This window comes from Stegodyphus dumicola, chromosome 2 (genome assembly GCF_044657685.1).
Source record: "Stegodyphus dumicola isolate Sdum_Otavi_A_Nest chromosome 2, ASM4465768v1".
NCBI classification, from domain to species: domain Eukaryota; kingdom Metazoa; phylum Arthropoda; class Arachnida; order Araneae; family Eresidae; genus Stegodyphus; species Stegodyphus dumicola.
Window position 1 is genome coordinate 5,131,929 of NC_140769.1, and position 20,966 is coordinate 5,152,894.

Genomic DNA, 20,966 nt, shown 5'->3' on the forward strand with positions numbered 1-20,966 from the left:
ATTTAACAGATTCTTACACTTCGAGAATGACTTTGCAAACCTGATTAGAAAATATCTGTTTGATAACTTTTAAAATAATGTTAAATAATTACACAAAATATAAAAATGAAAATATTAATATAAAATGTTCGCATAAAAAAGTTAAAAAATTTACCAGTTAATTTCAGTTAATAAGTCACAACTGTTTGTTTTTATGTATGCTTCTGCATAAATGATGTATGATATGTAGGATGTGTGTATATGGTACAGCTCCAAGTTTTATGAATCTATTTTTGATAGTGGAATAGGCCTGTAATTTGGAAACACCACTGAGGGGGGGGGGAGAGAAAAAAAAAAAAAAAGAAAACGAGCCTTATCACTTACCTCTTGGATGGTTTGGAAAATGTGATACAATATAAAATTGGAGCTGGCACAAATAGAAGGTTGTCCTTTTTATGAATGTAATTAGCATTTAAATTTTCTTGAAAGATTTATTTATAGCATAACATGCATGTAAGTTTATTTTTATACACAAATTTCCTAGCATTTAAGGAATTTTTAATTCATTTAAGTTTTTATTAGTGAATGAAGTGATGAGAGATGACTATGAATATTTGCCTTCTAAAAATTTATATAGCTGATGCGATGGTAGTGGCATGGATTTTTACAAAATATTCTGCCCTTAATATTTATTTTAAGAAAATCTAAATAAAATTTACATCTATAAATCTATTGAATTTTTCCCCTTTTGTGGATTTTATATTATTTTGGGAAAAAATTTGATTTAGATTACATAAATGGATTCCATTTTTATTAAAATTGCAGAAATAAAGTTTGTATCTGGTGATTCTCAATGATATTTTTAGTTACATAAACAAAGTACAATTGTTTAAAAAATTATTGAAGATATTCATTTTACCGCCTGTGAAAATATTACACTATGAAAAATTTAATGCAAGTCATGTGACCTAGTCACGTTTATTAATTTTACTTATATTTATATTAAGAGAAAACTATTATTTTCAGCAAGTTAAATTTCGCGCTTATAGCGAAGAGAAAAAGAACGACTACTTTGATCACGTGACCTTCCGAAACTGATTTCGCTTCAAGGCCATGATAGAGTTGGCTGTGGTGTAAGAGGTCGTTTGGAAAAGGCAGAATTAATAGATGACGAAAAACATCATATTATACTGCCAAAGTTCACCAAACTAGTGATATTTAGTGAACACATAAAAGTATTCCATTCAGGGGTTATGGCAATGTTGTCCACGTCAAGCTGGCAACGTTGTCCAGCAAGTCACGAATAAATTTTGGATACCTAAAGGAAGACAAGTAGTAAAGAACGTTATTAACGCTTGCCTGGTGTGTAAAAAGTTCACAGTGAAGCCTGCCAAACAGTTAACCAAGATATTGTGTAGTCCAAAGTAATCCTTTCGCAGTTGTAGGCATCGACTTAACAGGAGCGGTTACTATTAGAGAAAAAGCGGATATCCACAAAAAGGTGTACATAGCCTTATTTACATGCGCCGTCACTTGTGCTGTACACATTGAAATGGTTTCAGATATGTTAGCAAAAAGTTTCATATTTTCATTACGACGTTTTTTAGCAAGAAGAGGGAGCTGCAAGGTGATTTATTCAGATAATGCCAAGAATTTCCACAGCACATGTGAAATAATTAAAGGATTTAAAAGAATCGTAGTAGAGCTAAGTGTGAGCGATTTCTTGACATCCAAAGAGATAACATAAAAATTCATTCCTGAGCATTTCAAATGGTGGGGAGGGTTCTGGGAGCATCTGATGAAAAACATCAAGGAACCTCAGAAGAAAATCTTAGGGAGAGCATAATTGACCTTCGAAGAGCTCTCTACAATATTAAATGAACTCGAGTGTGTGTTAAATAATAGCTTTTAACATACGAGAGCAATGAGCTGGGTGAACCTCGCCCACTCACACCTTCGCAGTTTTTATTGCCAAGATGTGATATATTCAACTTTCCCGAGCATTTCTTGGAAATTTTCAACAAGGTGTCAGACAAAGAGACTTTAACTAGGAGGAAGCTTTACCAATCTAGTCTCTTAAAATTAACATCGATCAAGTGGAAAGAGCAATATTATTCATTTACATATATCATACTATTTAGTATCAAACCATTATTAATTAATGCTAATATTGTTATGCAAGTAAATTTACTCTTATTAAAGAGTGCAGATGGGGAGTGATGTAGAGAAAGAGATAGAAGGTGCTGTGCTGCTCGTATGTTTAGCTAATTAAGAGTTTTCACCAGAGAGAGTTGAGAGTGGTACAAACTAGATATCCTGTAATCTGTATATAACACTTGTACATATTACTTTCTGCATTAAATAGATTTAGTTAAACCATTGCCGGTTTTCACTTTGACGGTAAAAACAGACCAAAATGTCTCACAAAAGTTTTCACTTCTGTCCTCAAAATGGGCTTGCCTCCAAGACTCAGGGTGTCGCAAAATGGTTTTGCCTAGAGCAAAAACATTTCTTCCCCCTATTCGTTTTCCGTCTGTTAAGCATTCAAGAAGAGAGAGTTGTAAAACTGAAGCATACTCAAAGCTTAGATCCTCCTAATTTTCCCCTCGGGTTATTTGGGGCAGGGATGAACCATAAAGCCTTCAACTTGTGTTCTGTAAAAACGTTAGCCCGTGTCCCTGACTTATTCTATGACTGAGGTGTTTGTATGAAGCAAAAATTAAGGATTAGAGTTTTCTACGATGTTTCAGCAAGATAGCCTTTCTTATTAATCTAGATATTACAATATAAAGCAATAAATGTTTCTATGGAAACCCTACAATAATATTTAATTTTCATTTTATGCTTCTTATAACCACATTTATGAATACACAAGTCTATTATATGATTATAGTTCCATTAAATATTTGAAATTAAATTTCGTAGAGATTTTTGTAGAAATTAAACTATATATTAAAAAAGTTTTCCTGCGAACTGATTGGTTGTGTAAAGCATTATTAAGTTGGGTCAAAAATAAAATAAAGGCACTTATTTCTGTTACAACTAAAATTATTATACTTATTACTATTGTTCTATTTAATTTATCAAGAAATATAAATATATCCCATTTCTTTCACGATTAGTATTATTATATCCTCAAAATTTTTGTTATAAGAAGGAAATACTTTTTACCAAGTTGGATGTCAATTACGTCAAATTATGTGCATATTTGTTTTATTTATTGGTTATTAATAATAAAGCTTCATCTTAAAATCGTTCAGTCTTTGATTCATGCCTAATTGCTTCAAAAGAAATGCACAATATTGTCATTCAGGTTGAATAATTGTTAAAAATTTCACAAATGTCAAATTTATTAATACTACCTTTAAATTTTTAAGTTCTAAATTAGAACTGCGTTTTAACTTTCACAAGGATTGCTGAGGTATTTGTCTATGAAAATTTAGTGAATTATCACAGTTTTAATTCATAAACTTAAAATTTTAACTAAAAATTTAATATTCTATAATGTTATAATTATTCAGTTTAAAGCAACCTTTTTTATTACAAAATAAAATGTTATATTATTAACAACTTTTAATAAGCAAGCAATCTTAATGCCATCGTTTAAATATTTCAGTGTCAGTTGCTGTATAAATTTGAATGAAATGATCAAAACATTTGAATGAAATGATTTTCGAGTTTTTCTCTGCTACTATAAGTTAATATACAACTTTAATGTACATTAAAAACGATATTTCTGTTTGAAAAATTAGTGACAGTAAACTTCTAGAAAATAGAGACTATGTTTTAATGTTACATGCAAACTTCTTTCCATCACATTCACGAAATATTAAATTTCGAACGTTCCAGAGAAAGTTAATATGAAACATTCTGTGCTTATAATAGAGAGCTTATTGTCCGCGTCAAGTTGCAGTTCACGGATCTGAAAACTCTCCAATACATAAATAAGTAGTGAAAAAAATATGAATTCACGTAGATTTTTATGTAAAGTAACATCGATTGATCGATGTGTATTTTTTGCATTGAAGAGGGAAAAAAAACTGCAGTTTTTGACACCATTAGGAGTCATACATTAAAAAAAGAGATTCTTCTGTCTAGTAGAAAAGGTTATGCTATTAGAATATGACAGAGTAGATGAGGGCTATTCGCATAAGAAGAGGAATGCTTTCGTGAAGGATTTTTGTAGGAAAACTGACTCGTATTCGCATTCCACAGGTGGAAAACCACGAAAACAAATCATGCGCTCAATATTTTCGCCTGGGATCGAATACCGGTTGAACTACCAGTATTCGGCTGCCACATGTAGGACCCTTACATTTACAAAGAGCCTTTCGCTTAAGAACCGTTTATCACCTTTTTCCTTCCCCGATGTTAGATTTTTGTCATTATTAGGGGACGTTGTTTACTGTTGTTTGATTTCAATGAATAAATGCAAAGTAGACAAAAGCTTTCAACCTGAAAGATAAAATGCCTTCAGGCAGGATTTACAGGAAACTGGTTCGTGTTCGTTTCATGCATCAGGGAATTGCATGCATCCGAATTTTGTTTACGTTTCTTTCATTTAGCTCAAAACACACGAGGACTCTCTATTTTAAGAAAAGAATGTTTTGGGGGAGTACTTTATAAGGGTAAATTACTTGTATTAATGTTACACATGGAGAGGAAATCACGAAAAGTTCCGTACAGTTAGCTCGTTCGTCAGTATTCGGAGCCATGTTTAACTACTGTGGTTCAATGACCTTAATCACTTGTGTTCTAATGGGCCTCATGAGCACTGCATTTTTGTTGATCAGGCTAATTTATGTCAAAATCGCACAAAATTTACCAAAATTTAAAAAAACTGCTTTCTGATGAAATATTCCAGTAATTTTGATTTATCTTAAATTTCGAAATGTGTCAGGTTTCTGGAGTATGTGTACATGTGAGCATATAACATTTAAATTTAGTCATTTTAAACATAAATCAGATAGCATATCTTTTATGTTACATTGAGTAATCTTCAGTGCTATGTAATTAATTCCCTAAATATGAAAGTATGTGAAACTTAAATTAGGAACTATAGCAAATCATTCCATAGAAATATGCTATGCCTGTATTAGTCTAGAAAGGATCAGTTATGCGTAAATATTGTATTATGCATGTCAAGTAACAATTTGTCAGCGGTATAGATATCATTAATTTAAAGGAGATAATTACGATATGTGTGGCTTTTGTTTTAGCACAGTTTTGCTCCCGTCACTTTTAAGCTAAACATATCACTTGAAATAAATTTCTTTCTAAATTCATAGGGATATTATTAACAATTCTTCTTTTTAAATATAAAGTTTATCCTTTATTATATAAATAATTGAAATGCTTAAATTTGACATTCTAATAAATATTTTATCTTAACTTTCTGAAAAATTGAATTTCTTTTAAAATGTATAAAAATGAATTAAATCCTTAATTTCTTCCAGTCTTATGATAATAAAATTTTAGAATCATCAGTTTGCATATCCATATATATTATAAGAAAGTATCTCATTCTTTTTTTAGGGCTGTTGTGATGTAAGTGATAGTAGATTGGACTAGCAGTCAGAAGGTCCGCGGTTCGTATCCATGAGAGAGCATAGAAAATTTTTCGTACTTTCTCCTCAGAAAAACGGAATGTATGGAAACGTGATAGACGATAATTCGTGAACACATGAATTAGGCCGACAGAGTCTCCTGCTTCTTCTCTTTCGCCCTTTAAGAGGGAAAAAATAAGGAATTATGCCATTCTCCTTATCTTGCTACAAATGGATGTTCTTCCAATTAGAATTTGGAAGATTTTGTTGGTAGAAGAATAATGACAGCCCTGCTGAATTTTCGCATTTCTTGCTTCGAAAAAATTCAAGGTCCGCCTATTATTCCGCCTTTCGCAAATTTTTCAAATTTACTTTTTGTGGTATCGCTTTTCCATTACAGTATGTTGATAGGTGAAACAACGCTGTAAAATGTTTTTTACATAATTTACATTCAAGTTACTTTGAAACACAATTTTCGGAATTAAACTTCCTACATACGGGTTCCCTCTTTTTTAATACTTCTAGTAAATTTATATTAAGAGATAATGTAATCAATATTTCTTTAGTAAATAAATTACTATTATACTTTGCGCAAGTATTAGAAAAACTTGTTTTGAGCTAAGTGAATTTTAGATCATTTAACATTATACCTTAGAGAGTATATCTTTTCTAGTAGATTTCGTATTGCTTGAATTTTGAGGGAAAAGGAAAGTCAAGATTTCTACAAATTAAAAAAAAAAAAAAAAAAAAAAAGTACTTTCCTCCTTTCAGTGCTGTATCTCTTATGACGAATTAACACCAATAGATAGGCAGTTTTCTCCCGAAGGTTCAGTCTTTGTGTAAACGATTAGGGGAAACCGGAAAAGCAATAAAATAATTTTTCACTCATGAATCGGCATCTTCAAGAAGCATCGATTCCCAGTGAGTAAAAGCAACCATCTGGGAAGATGTATTTTAGCATAAAATGGTTTGGAAATCCAAATAACATTAATTTAGAGAACTTTTTATGGATGCAATATATAATTCTTAGATAAAAGTATAAAAGTAAGTAAAAGGGGGCGATGTAGGGTGTTTTTCGCTACTTTTCATTTTTAGCATAGGGCCCCAAACATATTACTGTCAACCCTGTATTTAGATTTGCTAACTTTCTCGATAACCTACCGAGTTCAAATTTTGTACTCGGTAGCACGCGATATCTATATTCTAAGATAGAAATAGTCGACTTCCGGCGAACTTTCTAAGGAAAGCTTACATGCATTTAGGTTTACATATAGAGAAAAATCATGAAAATTCCATGCAGCTGATCTATTCCGTCGCTGAAAATAGAAGCCTACAAAAATTGATAGTGTTGTGTTGCTTCAGCGACTAGATTTCTTACTTTGATGTTGGAATTAGAAATATAATTACAAAGATCTCCACTAGAGGAGATCATAATTCATTATTTTTTTCACACATATAAAATCTGGTTAAATATGTTTCCTCGTTTATAAATTACAGAAGTTTTTTTTTCAATAATTCCTGATATTTTAAAGGAAAATTTTTATGTATTTTTTTTCTTGTAGCAGGTTTAAATAATCGTTGATTGAAACCACACTAATTTTAACTAGCAATCTGAAAATGACACAAATAACGTGAACTCTTTCATAATTATATTACTCATTAGCATTAAAAAAAAACTTAACTTGGGTTGAAGATTACCTCAGAAGATTTTTTTTTTAATTTCTTAATTTAGATGCCATACAGTCTGGTAATACATATCTAATAATACATAATAATAAGTCTGGTTATACTACAGCCATATCCGATAAGACCATGGCCGATAAGACCGCTAAATATTAGTTGTTCGATTTGGATTCAAACTCAGACGAACGAATGCGATGGCTGTATGGTATTTTTCTATGTATAACATGAGCTATTTGTTAGAAAGTCCTCTATGAAGGCATCTTTCTCCTTAAAAGCAGATAGTCCTCGTGTATTTTGCTGTATTCAAATAATCCTAACCTTCAAACTATGGCACCTATCACTCTAAATCAAGATGAAAGCTTTCTAAACAAGATTTTTAAATCGGGCTGTGGGGGTTCCAGTGGCCAATCGCTAAAACCGATGAATACTGGTAATTCGACAGGGGTTCAAATCCTGACGAACGCGCTTGTTCTATGAAAGTTTTCCGGGGTTTTTCTACGTTCAGTGTGGATGAGATCTAGTTCCCCTTAGAAATTCTCTCCATGATAGTTTCAGTCCTCTTGCGCAGGTTCCAAATCCATTAAATTTTCTTTATTAAATACAATTATAATTCTTTCTTTTTAGAGAAATCGCAGGGAAAAAACTGTAAACATCAAATCGAGTGCGATTACGAATATTTTAAAACAGTTAAAATTTTGAGCGGAAAAGCTTTTTTAATACGCTCATAAGCAACTGAAAATTAGAGGAAGAAAAAAAAAATTTGTCGATTTCTACAACAACCTATATAAATGCGTTTTCAAAAACTGCTGCTGAAATATGAAGAGTTGTATTTGTAAAGCATTTATTAGTGAAATCTGTAATTATATACTCAGCTTTTAGTTTTCATAACTTCCATTCATCAGAATAAAGTCATTAAGCGTAAGGAGGGGGGGGGCAAAAAAGGAATTTTAAAGAAAAGATTATTTTTACCAAATGACTCAAAATTTCCTGAGCTAGTATAAGTAATTATGTAACTCAAGTAATTACGAAATAATGTAATTGCGAAAATTTTGTTGACCTCTCTCGGTCTTACCAATATTTCTGTATAGATATAGAACATAATTAAATATCGATAATGAGTATCATAGACAGTGGAGGATGTAGAACATCACATTATATAATTGTGCTTGTCGCAACCGAGTTCAAATTTTGTACTCACACCGTTTACAGATGGAAATACGCGTGGTAAACCGAGTTTTATAAAATTCTATTTAGAGGTCTTAAAATTTAATGTTGAAAAAAATTTTTGCACATATTTCCATTTAAAGAATAAACTAAAAATCTCACAGATTTTAAGTTTGCATCACTTTACAAAGCGTAAAATAGTTTTTGAAATACAATTTGCATAAAATTAATATAATTTCTGATTTTGGGCGAATTTTTAAAACTTTATACTTTTATGAGGTAAGAGTAATTTTGGAAGTAAAGAACTGTACCAAAAGGAGAAAAATAATTTGTCGTACAGATTAATGGGAATAAGAGCCCCTTTGAAAAATTCCTGTACAGTTTTATAAGAATAATAGATTCTTAAATAATGAAGTCAAATATCGAATCGCATTGTCAAAAGTATAAGATTTATAAATACGTTTGTTATTCGTGATATAAATTTGTCAGATAAAATAAGAGAATTATTTAATCACATGTTTCCAGTAAATTATATAATACATTATTTTTCTCATTTTAATTCATTAATAATTTTATGAGTCATAAATAAAAGTTTATTTTGTAAAAACTTGTTTATTTTATTCAATAATTGTTCTAAAATGAAAATTCTTAATTCCTTTTATATATACATTCACTTTGTAACTAGTAATAAATTTGTTTCCTTAGAGTCAGTATAAGGCCTTTATCTCAAAACATCAAGAAGGCTTCTCCCCGCGATAATGACAGCCATTACCCATTGTCGTCAGGGGTGCGTGGACCCTTGTCCCCTTAGGCAATGGGGGTTGGAAGACGTACAAAAATACGGGCTAGTCATTTTTGGTGCATTTTTTCTCTAATACAAAAACATGGGACGATCCGTTTTCGAGGGTACATTTAAACTTACAATAATCCATAACGAACCGTTAAGAGACCTGTATAAAAGAACGAGACAATCTGGGTCAAACCGTTAAAGGGTTAAAGGAAAGTGTCTTTATTTGGGCCAATATATTACAAGAACCACCAATAATGGAATATTAAGTAAGTTATTCCACAAATGCAGCGACAAAGCACTTTTTACAGATTGGTAGAAAAGGTGCTATGCATCTATGTTTATGATACTAATTAACAATAGTACGTAAAATAGGTAGGTAACATGTTAAAGAGTTTATTATTTTAAAATAACTCACATGTTCATTCAGTTTAGCAACCACTGAATCAGTGAAGAGGAACTGAAGCAAATAAATCTAATAATTATTACCTTAAGTATTAATTAAAATTTAATGCTAAAATTAAACTGTTTTAAAATTCCAAAACTTAACTCTTTAATTTTTTTTTATGAAAAAAATCATAATTATATATGTGATAAAATTTTAAGCTTCTACAAAGAACTGCTCCCTCTGTTGCATATTGCCTGTCAACAGTCTTTCAACTGTATTCTCAATTTTGTGAAATTGTTGGTAGGTTTTTTGGTCTCCTTTCAATTCAAGAATTCTGCTGAAGAGTTTGCAGTGCTTTTAGGTATTCATCTGAGGTTGGTGTATAGTCACTTTCTGCTGTATCAGTTTCATTGTCAGTTTCAATTTTCTACATCTTCTATAATATTGTTGTCAGTGTTATCATATGCTGTCTCTGTTATCATCAATTGCAACATTCCAGAAATGAATCTCCATAACTTCCCTCATAGATGTCCGAAATATTGGAAATAACTTGCAATTCTTCTGTGGTTTCTTCTAAATAAAAATCTTATTTTTTAAAACAAGTTCTAACTATGTTTTAGGAGACTACTTCCCATGTGTTGACTATAATATGCAAGCATCTAGCAAAATTATTGACTTGGATATCTCCTTCGAAGTGCTTGCATTTTCACAAGATTTAGTTCTGTTTTATCTCTTTTTTTTAATTAATGCCTTTTCTGTAATGGCATTTAAAAGCTTTTATAATACTCTGGTCTCGATGATAGAAGTTGTATTTTCAGGAAGAAACACTAATTTAATATTTTTCAGAACGAAATTAGAAGGTTGGGCACCATAGTTACCTAACAGTAAAACTATGTTTTTCATTTTTCAGTTAGCTGTCCCATTTTAAAGGAAAATCAACAAAAATACTACACGTTTTCCATGAGTTACTGTTAGCAAGTTAGAGGTAGATTCTTGACTCCTTTTAGACATTGAGGTTGACTCCTTTTAGACATTGAAGTTTTCTGTTTTTCCCAATAATCAGTGGTATCTTCTTAATTAGCATCCGTAGTGCAAGTTAATAACGCAATTACTCATTCTTTCAGATTCTTAGGGGGGACTGCTCTTTCACTGTTAAATATTAATGTGTGCTCCAGTAATGCTCTGTAAAACAGACCAATTTCATCTGTATTATACATTTCATGTGGCTTGTATTCTTTTAGAAACTTGGGTAAAATGTCCTTTATCTAGTTCTGAATGATGATCTACCTCTTGCTTCTCAATATGCAGTTTCCAATACACAGTGTTATTTCTATTTTTTCATCTTGTGAACTGTCAATCAATTGGTACAAAGTTTTCTTCTACCATTTTAATAAATTCCACAACTTTTGTAATCAAAAGAGCTCTAGAAACAGGAACATTTTTTAGTATCGTACATTGAAACCACTCTAGAACAGTTTCAACATCTCTCAATTTTCTAACCTTTCTGAAATTCCTTGAGTTTTTATTAGTTTTATTTCTCTGTATAAGTAAATTGTGCAGTGTTTGGGAAATTCCCATTTTAAATGCTACTTCTCTTTGGCTGCACTTACAAAGCGTATTATAATCTTTCAGCACTTTATCTTTTTCTTTAAGCATTTTCAAGCTTAAATCATTTTGTTTAGGCATTTTCAACATGTTACAAGTAACACACAGGGAAAATCAAAAATGTTCCTTCTATTGGTTTGTTCAAATTATAAATTTCCATTTTTAGCCAGCAGAAAGCTTGCACTTTGTCAAGTCGATCTCTCACTTCATGATTATAGGCAAGACTGATAATGTGTAATATGCAAGGACGCATTTCATTCTTTAAATTTGATGCATATATGTACCCATATCATATGGTGTTTAAAAAATGAAATTACTACATTTTCTTTAATCCTGAGGAACATTCACTTGTTTATGATCAAAGAACTTATCATTAATGCATCTAGCAAACTGCTTTTGTTAATCATAAGATAAAGAAGTTTTGCTGCTCTCAACTTTTCTCTTAAGACCTTTGCAAATGTGTGTGATGGGGACTAGGGAAGGATACCTGGTATTGCCAGCAGGTCTTAGTACTAATTACGCTGTCCAAAAATTTTCTTAAACCCATTAAATTGAAGCACTACATAACTGAAGGATAAATAAATGAATGAACTTTTATCAGGTGGCAACAGCCTTTTCTGGATCTGAAGAATCAGTTTTTTACCAGTGAGTATAAGCAGCAAAGATGAGTTTGTTAAGCAGCAGTTTTCGTACTGATTAGCTTATATTTGTTTTGGCTTCTGGAAATCTGAATGTATTTAGTGACTAATGTTTTTAGCCAGTGAGCATATTCTCTCTGTATATATACAGGGTTATTCAAAAAGAAAGAGCAGATTTCAAACATTTATTTCTTCCAAGCTACAAAAGATAGAAACATGATTCTAACGTTTATGGATAGAGAAAAGTTTACAATTATGGTATGCATTCAATAACTGTAGTTTGTATGGCTTCATGTGCAGACGATGTTTTAGAACTCGTCATACCATTGGTTGAGGAATTTTAAGTTCTTTGCTTGCTCGTGATGTGGATTTCTTTGGGCTCCTTTCGTAAAGTATACGAATAAGCTCGACATTCTCGTTCGATGTGCTTGGACGCACCATGCTTTTCCCTTTGCAGATGCAACCATCTTCTACGAATTTTTGATGCCACTCGTAAATTTGCTTATGACGCGGTGGTTGTTATTAAATTGACGACAAAATGCTCACTGAACTGCAACAATGGATTCTAGTTTTGCCAATTGTAGAACACAAAAAGACTTCTTCTTTAGTGTCGCCGCCATTTCACTACAGACTACCAACCGACAAATAATACCAGAACAAACAACAGCGCCAATGCGACCATGATTGGAACTTTTACCCGTACTAAATTGTACACTTTTCTCTATCCATTAACATTAGAATCATGTTTCTATCTTTTGTAGTTTGGAAGAAATACATGTTTGTAATCTGCTCTTTCTTTTTGAATAACCCTGTATATTATGATTTTTGTATTTATTTAGCTATTTTTAGTAGAATTTGTAATTAAAATTGTTTTTATTCCCGTGTAATGCAGCACAAGAGTTACTTGAAGAGAAAGCTACACTGGAAAAATTAAACTACAGAAGCCCGTGCATTTAATAAATAGATATCTCATAATTATACTCTTTTGCTGTCCAGAAAAATCGAGAAAATATCAGAATGTTCTCGTGCAGGATTAAAAAGCTTATAAAAGCCAAAGAAAAACATCTTAATTGAGTTGGTTACAAAGTTGTTTACTTAGTTCTTGTTGTTGACTATAGCGAATTCGCGGTGAAATCGGATCACCTTTCTCTGTTTTGAATTTAGTTCTGTTGAATGTTTTAATAATTTAAAATATAACTACTGTGAGATATTGTGATATTGTATGAATATCTCTGAGGAAATTTAACTGTTTTGTATTTATTCTTGGGATAATAATAAATTTTATTAACTTCTATCGACTTGTGCGTTCAGTCCATTACGAACCCATATGCACACAACAGTAAATATATATATTTAACTGATAAAATTCTGATGTAGATTTAAATAAATTAGTTTAATAATTTTTTTCCTTTGAAAAGTGTGAAGATAAATAATATTTCACAATGTCACTACATATCAGTTTTTTAAAATGTGTTTTTGATTTTTATATGTCATTATTTTTTAATTCTTTTAGGATCCAATGAATGTAGGTGGAATTATCAGATCTGCTTATTATTTTGGAATTCAAAAACTTTTTGTGGTTAGGGAAAACAGGTAAATGTTTGTTGAGTTTTCTTGTTCTTTCAGGTGCTTGCTGAATGTAAGTTAAAATTAACAAGTTCAAATTTGGTGTATTACATTTAATATTAAAATTTATCATAATGGCATAAATATTTATTCACTAAGATATTAAAGAAACTCAAATTCTTATTATTTAAAAAATATCCCTAAAAAATGCACCATTATTCAGCATATTTTCTAGCCTAGATTATTTGCAATACATAATATTCAGAAAATAGTCATTTTCAATCCTGAATTTCTGTTAAAATTAATTTCTTTACCTTGTTTGATATTAAACTTGTAATCTACAAATCATGCAGACTGAGTATTTTTATACTGAGAAATAGAGTGCTAATTGATGAATATTCAATCATATGATTGTCTTGAACAATTTTAACTGAATTATGTATAATATGAATTTTAAAACTTTGAAGCAAAGGAAACTTTTTTTTAGGCTCATGGAAAAAATTATTCATTTTTTAAAATAAAATTATTCTTCATTAGAACTTTCTGCTGCTGGTACCAGCATAAATATTTTTACTCTCTCAGAATATATGACTTCATGTTGTTGAATCCTAGAATAATTATATTATCACTTTGCTAAATCATAGAATAATTGTGTATTAAATGCTATAAAAATATTTGCATTTTCCTCTTTGAAAGAGATATCTGTATCTCCTCTTTCATTTGATTTCCATCTTTGTGCTTTTCTTATGTGGCTTAATCTGATTATATGGCTCTGATTTACATTTCCATAATTTGCATTTCTTATCACAGTTGGACATTTTTTTTCTACTTTTTTATTCATGCTCTAAGAACTTTTGAGACCAAATTTCATTTTATAAAATATGTCACTGACATTGTAGTGTAAGACTTTCACTGTGTAAATCTCAGTTGCTGTAGAAAGTGACGAATCTTAAGAACTAGATAGCGAATAATCGCTTAAGCTTGTGTGACAAGAAACAACAAGATAGAAGGGTAACTAACCCTTTATTATTCCAATAAGATTTAACAAAACTCTGCCTTGGAGTGCACAATCAAAGCCAACACTTGGGCTTGAACTTAAGAGACTAAGAATTAAACTAAAACTAAGATTAACTAAAGAAATATAGCCGAAGTTATCAAGTTTCTAATCCAATTGGCCCCTTAAACACCAGATGACTGCGAAGCTATCAAGGGCCTGAGTATGGCTGAGCGTAATAACAGCTTTGAGAGAGAGAGTAGCCAAAAGGCAGACGCGTGTAAATTAGAAACTCTGATTTTCTCTCCCCAAGACCAAAAAACTTCACTATTAAATACCGCTCTTCCTCATTATGAATTCGGACGTGATTCTAAAACTACGTTCTAGCCAGAAATAGTAAGTTGAAGTTAAGAATTTGACAGGAAAGAAACTTTAACTTAAAATTTAACTGTTAATAAAATTAACATAATCCTTACAGTAGGAATATAGTAAAAGTTCCAAAGTATCTCGTGCTGCATTTAGCCTGGAATTGTTTTGTAGGCCAGTTTATTTTCTTGCTACAAAAACCACTTGTGATGATGATCACAACTGTAGACTTTTCTTTTAAGATGATAATCACTTTAAAATCTGGTAGTTTGGAATCTCTGCTATTATAGCATTAATGCTACAGAATTAATCTCTTTTTTGTATCCTTTTTTTATCATGTAATTTTAAACATTTTAAAGACTTTTTATTGATAGAACTTGAAAGCTTTTTCCTTCAGACTATTAATTCAAGTTTCATTTTCTTTTTAATCATTCAGTCAATTTTAATCACAATTCAGTAGGATTTAGGGTTTGTGCAGTCCTTAGGTTTTTTTGGAAACAAATTTTGATCCTTCAAAGTCCTTAATTTTAATCAGCTCGCTTTTTTCTTAACAGCTACTCTTTTGAGTGTGAATTAGCATTTTGGAGAAATATTTTTTGGCAATTTACTGACAAATAGGCATTTGATGGGTTATCTTTTGAATTCTTTCCTACTTCTGATACAAACGGTGCCATACTTGAGTTTCTGGGCAAGAGGTGGAACATAAAGCATTTCAAAATTTTCTATGAAATTTTCTATTCTGAATTTTTCCTTTTTTCAAAAACAAAAAAATTTTTAAAATCAAAAGTATTCTGGCTTTGAAAGGTTTAGAAGTATTTGAAGGCAAGATTTTTAGACCTGTGATTCCAGAAAATTTAAAAAATATGTGACAAAATGATAAATGTCTTCACGGTATTAAAACATAATGGGCATATTTTACAGGAAGTTTGTGATGAATTTCCTATTTTCTGGAAAATTTTTAGAACTATGAGTATAATATAATTATTTGAATTTTCTAGAAGTTTTTTTTTTTTTTTTTTTTTTTTAATTTATGTTTATGTTTATCTTCTTTTTCTCTTCTTTTCACTAGACACAAGCATAGAAATTTGTAAAAATGGTTCTAATCTTGTTCCATGAACAGGCATCTGTGGAAAGGAATTTTTTAATTAATAAAGAAAACGACAATTTACTCCAATATGTCTATTCTGTATCTGTCTATTCTATATGATTCCTCCAATATGTCTCAATGTCTATACTGTCCTCTAATATGTCAATACAAAGGTTGGTGCTAAGCATTTTCCCACCTGATGCAATCTGCAGGTCCTAAATTCTGTTGCCTAGTTCCTCCCTCAATTATAAATTTTTTTCTACTCCTAAATTCTGTTTCCCAGTGCATGCCCTGAATTCTAAAATTTTTCTATTCTTCTATCCCTAGATTTTTTGCTCTATGCTTCACTAAATTCTAACATTTCTGCCACACTGGCTGTGGTACTATCCTTGATCATATGCCATTTCATATTTATTCTTGGTCCTGATATTACTAAAGAAATAAAATTAGCAGTTTCTTCTATACATTTTAAATACATGCAGTTTTTTAGAATAACAGAAATCTTTAATTGATTGAAAAGATCCTTGCTAAAGAAGCTGAAAGTGGCAATGAACTTTAAGAGGACTCTAAACAGACATAGCAAAGCAAAGACCTTGGCTGCGAGTCATTTTGGTATTGGAAATGTTGATTTTCTCCTGTTGCCATATCATCCATAATGACCTGAATTTTTATTTATGTAAGGTGCCGGTCAAGTAGCAGCAAGACAAGCCCAGAGGCTGTTAGTCAGAATTTAAATGGAGCTTAGCATGTCCTTATGTGCTTAAAATTTGATACAATGAAAGAAAAACACTTTGAAGAAAATTTGTCACAAACTTTCTGGGAATCATCAGCCAACTTTTTGATTCTAAACATCAGGATATCATGTGAGGCACATTCTTAACTACCTGCACTTGCAAACATATTTTGATAACCGGCATGTGAAAATCCATTCCACATGCATAAAAATTTATTATGAGGCAAACATGTAAGTTACTATGTAACATTGTATTTTGATATCATTGACTTGTATTTGTTTCAGAAAACTTACAGTCATGCCATTTTTAGCTAATGAAACTTACCATATGTGGCTGATGCTAGAATTTTTACAGCTGAGTAACAATTTGTGAGGTTCTTAAATTCTGTTGTTTTTAAACTCCACCACCGAATGCAGCTATATTATTTGTACCAGTTTTGACACCAGCCTTCTTGATAAAACTACCGATTAACTTTCATTTTGCAAAATGGCCATATAAAATCTACTGCATACATGGTTCAAAACAGATAGGATGATTGCCTACCAGCTGACGGTTTTCAAGCAATATGTGTTCCCAATTATTTGATTTTAAGATTTCAGAAACTGAGACATGATTGTGTGGTCACTAGATTGTATCTACTACTGGACTACTTTTCTTGGGGGGTGGGTATGTAAAGAGTATTGCATTTGCCATTATATCCTTAATCACTGGCTGACAATAAGAATTAGATACAATATACTGTGAGAAGATTCCATTTGACAATCCGGGTGATGTAATTCAGGCATTTATCTGATGCTTGAAAGGAATGTGTTGCATGTGATGATGGTCATTTACCCATTTTTTCAGAAAATGATTTGATATTCATGATACTAAAAATAACATACATTTATTTATCTGAATAAAATTTTCCATTCTTAACATCATGTTACCATGTTTATATCTAATGTACATTCTATGTAGTATTGTAATTACAGTTTTAATGCTCAAGCAAATGGTGGTTTATTCATATTTTTGGTCTTTAATGAAATTTGTGTAATTAATTCAAAGTTTCTATTAAATTTTGTTTTAGTTGCAGATTGTCACCAGTTGTCAGCAAAGCAAGTTCTGGTGCTCTTGAAGTTATCAATATATATCAGATTAGGATACTTGAAGATTTCATAAAGGTTATTATTTAGATGCTAGTGAAGTGACATATAAAATAATTTGAATTTATTGGTCAAAAGAGTTTATTATATATTTTTCTTTTTAATTCTGATAGACTAGAAAAACAGAAGGATGGTGTATTGTTTGTACTACAGCGTACTGTGATGATAAAGAAGAAAATACAGAATCCACTTTCCCAGTTGTAGATGTTTCAGAATTCAGTCTATCTAAACCTACAATTCTAATTTTAGGTACACAATATATTTATAAAATATGAACTTTTATAATTTATATATTTAAAAATATTTTAATACATTGTCATATTAAATTCAGAATTAAATGCTTATGAACATTATGTGATTTTGGCTGATCCATTGTGCCTTAAAGAAAAGGAAATTTTATACAATCTACTAATGATATTATGCTTATGGTGATTGAGATTACTGCTTTATATTTTAGTCCTCTTTGTTCATTCCATACTATTGATTTAAGCTGAGTTATTTTATCTTTTGGTTATTTAATAAATATATAAATAAATATGCTCTTTATGAACAAGCTAAAGCAATTTAATTATTCTTCACTATTGTCAGCATTAACTTGGCAGTTTCTATTATCTGTTAATTGCTGAGACAGTTTATTAATCATAAAAAATAAAGGATTAAAATAGGCAAATTGCAATAAAAATTATTTTTTCACAGACATTATAAAATACTAAGGCTAAAATTTCAAAAAAGGTAGCATTATAGTTTCAAACAAAATTGTATAGAGAAAATTTTACAGTAAAATTGCTATACATGTTCATTAATAATGCAGTGTAAAGTTCCTTAAATAATTAATTGGGTAATTTGTAAAATTTCATGTACCAGTAGGATTCCATATTGCATATAGATACAGTATAGAATTGTATACGTATATATAGAATCCTATATATGTATATATATATATATATATATATATATAATTTAAAGAAAAGTAGAAATGTAAAAAGTGTATATATATATATTATGTATCTTTGGGCTGTTACAATATATGGTACCATATTAAATTGAAAATTAAAGCACTCTAGGAAAAAGAGAAGCTATTTTTTATTTATTGTGTTGCAGCTAGAGATTGTTTTGGATTAATTTTAAATATTTACTTTATGTAATAAAAAGCAAGCCAAAAAGATATAATGTAATCATTTTTAATTCTAGCCTTGACTTTTATGCATATTATATTTTTGTTTGAGTTTTTGTTTCCCCCCTATCAAGTTTAGTCACAAAAGCTGACAAACTTAGTTTCCTAAACTGTGTGTAAATTTCAAATATTGCCAAAGACTTATGCAGTGCTTATACTAATTAGAAAGTACCATATAAGGCTAAAAATAGATCTTCATTGTCAGCTGCCTGCAACTGTTGGTGGTGCTGAGTGGGATCTATCATGACAACAACATATAACTAAAGATCTAATTTATGTTTCTGTATGATCTTGTATTTATCTGGTATTGCATTATAACATTAAATGCACTTATATTTGATTCAAGAATATCTTTCATTTGAAAGCGTTTAATATGATTTTCATCAATAAATTTGTGTTTTCAGCACCCCTTTTTTTTTTTTTTTTTTTTTAATTTTGATCTATTTTTAAATATAAAATTTTATTACTTAGTTAATATAAATCAGGAAGGAAATATATATAACACAAACAAATATAAGTCAGGAAACATAAAGATTGTACTTTATTTTTTAAATAAAAGAGCATGCTTTATTTTTGATAAATGCATTTTAATTTAGTACGCCTATTCTACGCTCCGAGAATCGGCATCAGTTTGTGGGCCGTCAGATGTCGCTGCTAGTGAAAAACAGGTCTGCCCGACATCCCATTTTCTCTGAGTACCGAAGTCGTCGTAAATGTGGGGGAAAAGTGTTGCCACGTCGTCAATCAGGCTTGTCCAGTTGACATTCTAAGTAGACAAAGGCTTTGTATGTGTTTTCACCACTAATTTTTTTGTATCTAAATGAAGAATACGGTCGTAGATATTTGAATCGGCAGATTTATAGAAAATATGCTGAGGCTTTTGCTCTGCTAGAAGATAATTTCATTGCATATTTCAGATTGCCAAAATTTATAGTTATTTTAATTTGCGATGAACTGAGAGAGTATTTGGAGCCATATTCAGAAAACAAGATCACAATTTCTACTGAAAGAAACGTTATTTATACTTTTCCTGAAATTATAGGTATATATTGTAATTATATAGTTTAGAAATGTAGAAGATAATAAGTATTTATCTAGGACATAATCCTTCTTCAGTTAATAAAAATATAGACATCCGAGAAGCGTCTACTTGATTTATGTACAGCAAGAATTAAGTTTGTTTTAAAATATTACAGTGGAATACCTTACAAACAATATTGTGAACACTAAGGAATGTCGTTCATTATTATGCAAAATTCAACCTACTGTAAAATAAAAATGGGGGAGGGGGAATTATAAAATATAATATAACTATAAAATATAATATATATAATATTTTTTCAGTAGTAATAGTACTACTAGTGTGATACTTTTAAAAATAGTTTTTAGCCCAAAGGGCCTAACCCAGAAGGGCTATTAATTTCGTTATACCATTTTGTGGCATTTCAGTTTTCAAATTTTTGCCACCAAATATTATCGCCGAAATTAAATAATGAAGAGTCTGCATAAATGTATAAATGTTTCTTGCATTGTGAAAAAACAACAGTACCTACAGACATCAAATTTTGAATAACATAGACCTTCACTTGAATATGGTCATCTAGAAGCCCAAATTCGGAACTGGAAATTTGTTTTATTACCTTTTCATATTTTGTAAAGCATTTATGAATGTTTGATTAAGAAACTGAATGATCTCAAAGCGAGTAATGGCAACACTGTACGGGCGGGGGTGAAGAAAAGAGCAAAAAAACATTTTCATCTCTAGCACGCGAGATTGTGTATCGGAAATTCTAAAGATATGCTCTTTTAAAATTATATAATATTGCTGTTGAATTGAATTTTATGGTTTAAATGCAAAGAACATAATATTTAATAAATAAAGGTAACATGCAAAACGTTAAAAAAGTACTCCTTTGGACATAATATAATCTGAAGGCCTTTCAGATTTTTTTTTCTGTGTGTGTGTAATTTTATTACGATTTAAAACTGGTTTCTAAGGGAGGAATTTCTGATGGAAACTGGCTGGCTTGTATACACGTTACACATGGGGAAAGCCACGAAAACGCTGATGCGCCCAACCCGTTCGCGGGATTTGAACCTCTGACCAAAT

The 20,966-nt window shown here is 30.6% G+C and overlaps 1 protein-coding gene across 2 annotated transcripts in view; it reads left to right on the forward strand.

Moving 5' to 3' along the window:
- The window catches only part of LOC118189915 (rRNA methyltransferase 1, mitochondrial-like), a 69,470-nt gene that overhangs the window by 33,506 nt on the left and 14,998 nt on the right, over nucleotides 1–20,966 (forward strand). For both annotated transcript variants that reach the window (XM_035360630.2, XM_085810396.1), the window contains 3 exons: nucleotides 13,304–13,383; nucleotides 17,607–17,700; nucleotides 17,796–17,931. In XM_035360630.2, coding sequence (XP_035216521.1) covers nucleotides 13,304–13,383; nucleotides 17,607–17,700; nucleotides 17,796–17,931 — 310 coding nt within the window. The remainder of the gene's footprint in view (nucleotides 1–13,303; nucleotides 13,384–17,606; nucleotides 17,701–17,795; nucleotides 17,932–20,966) is intronic.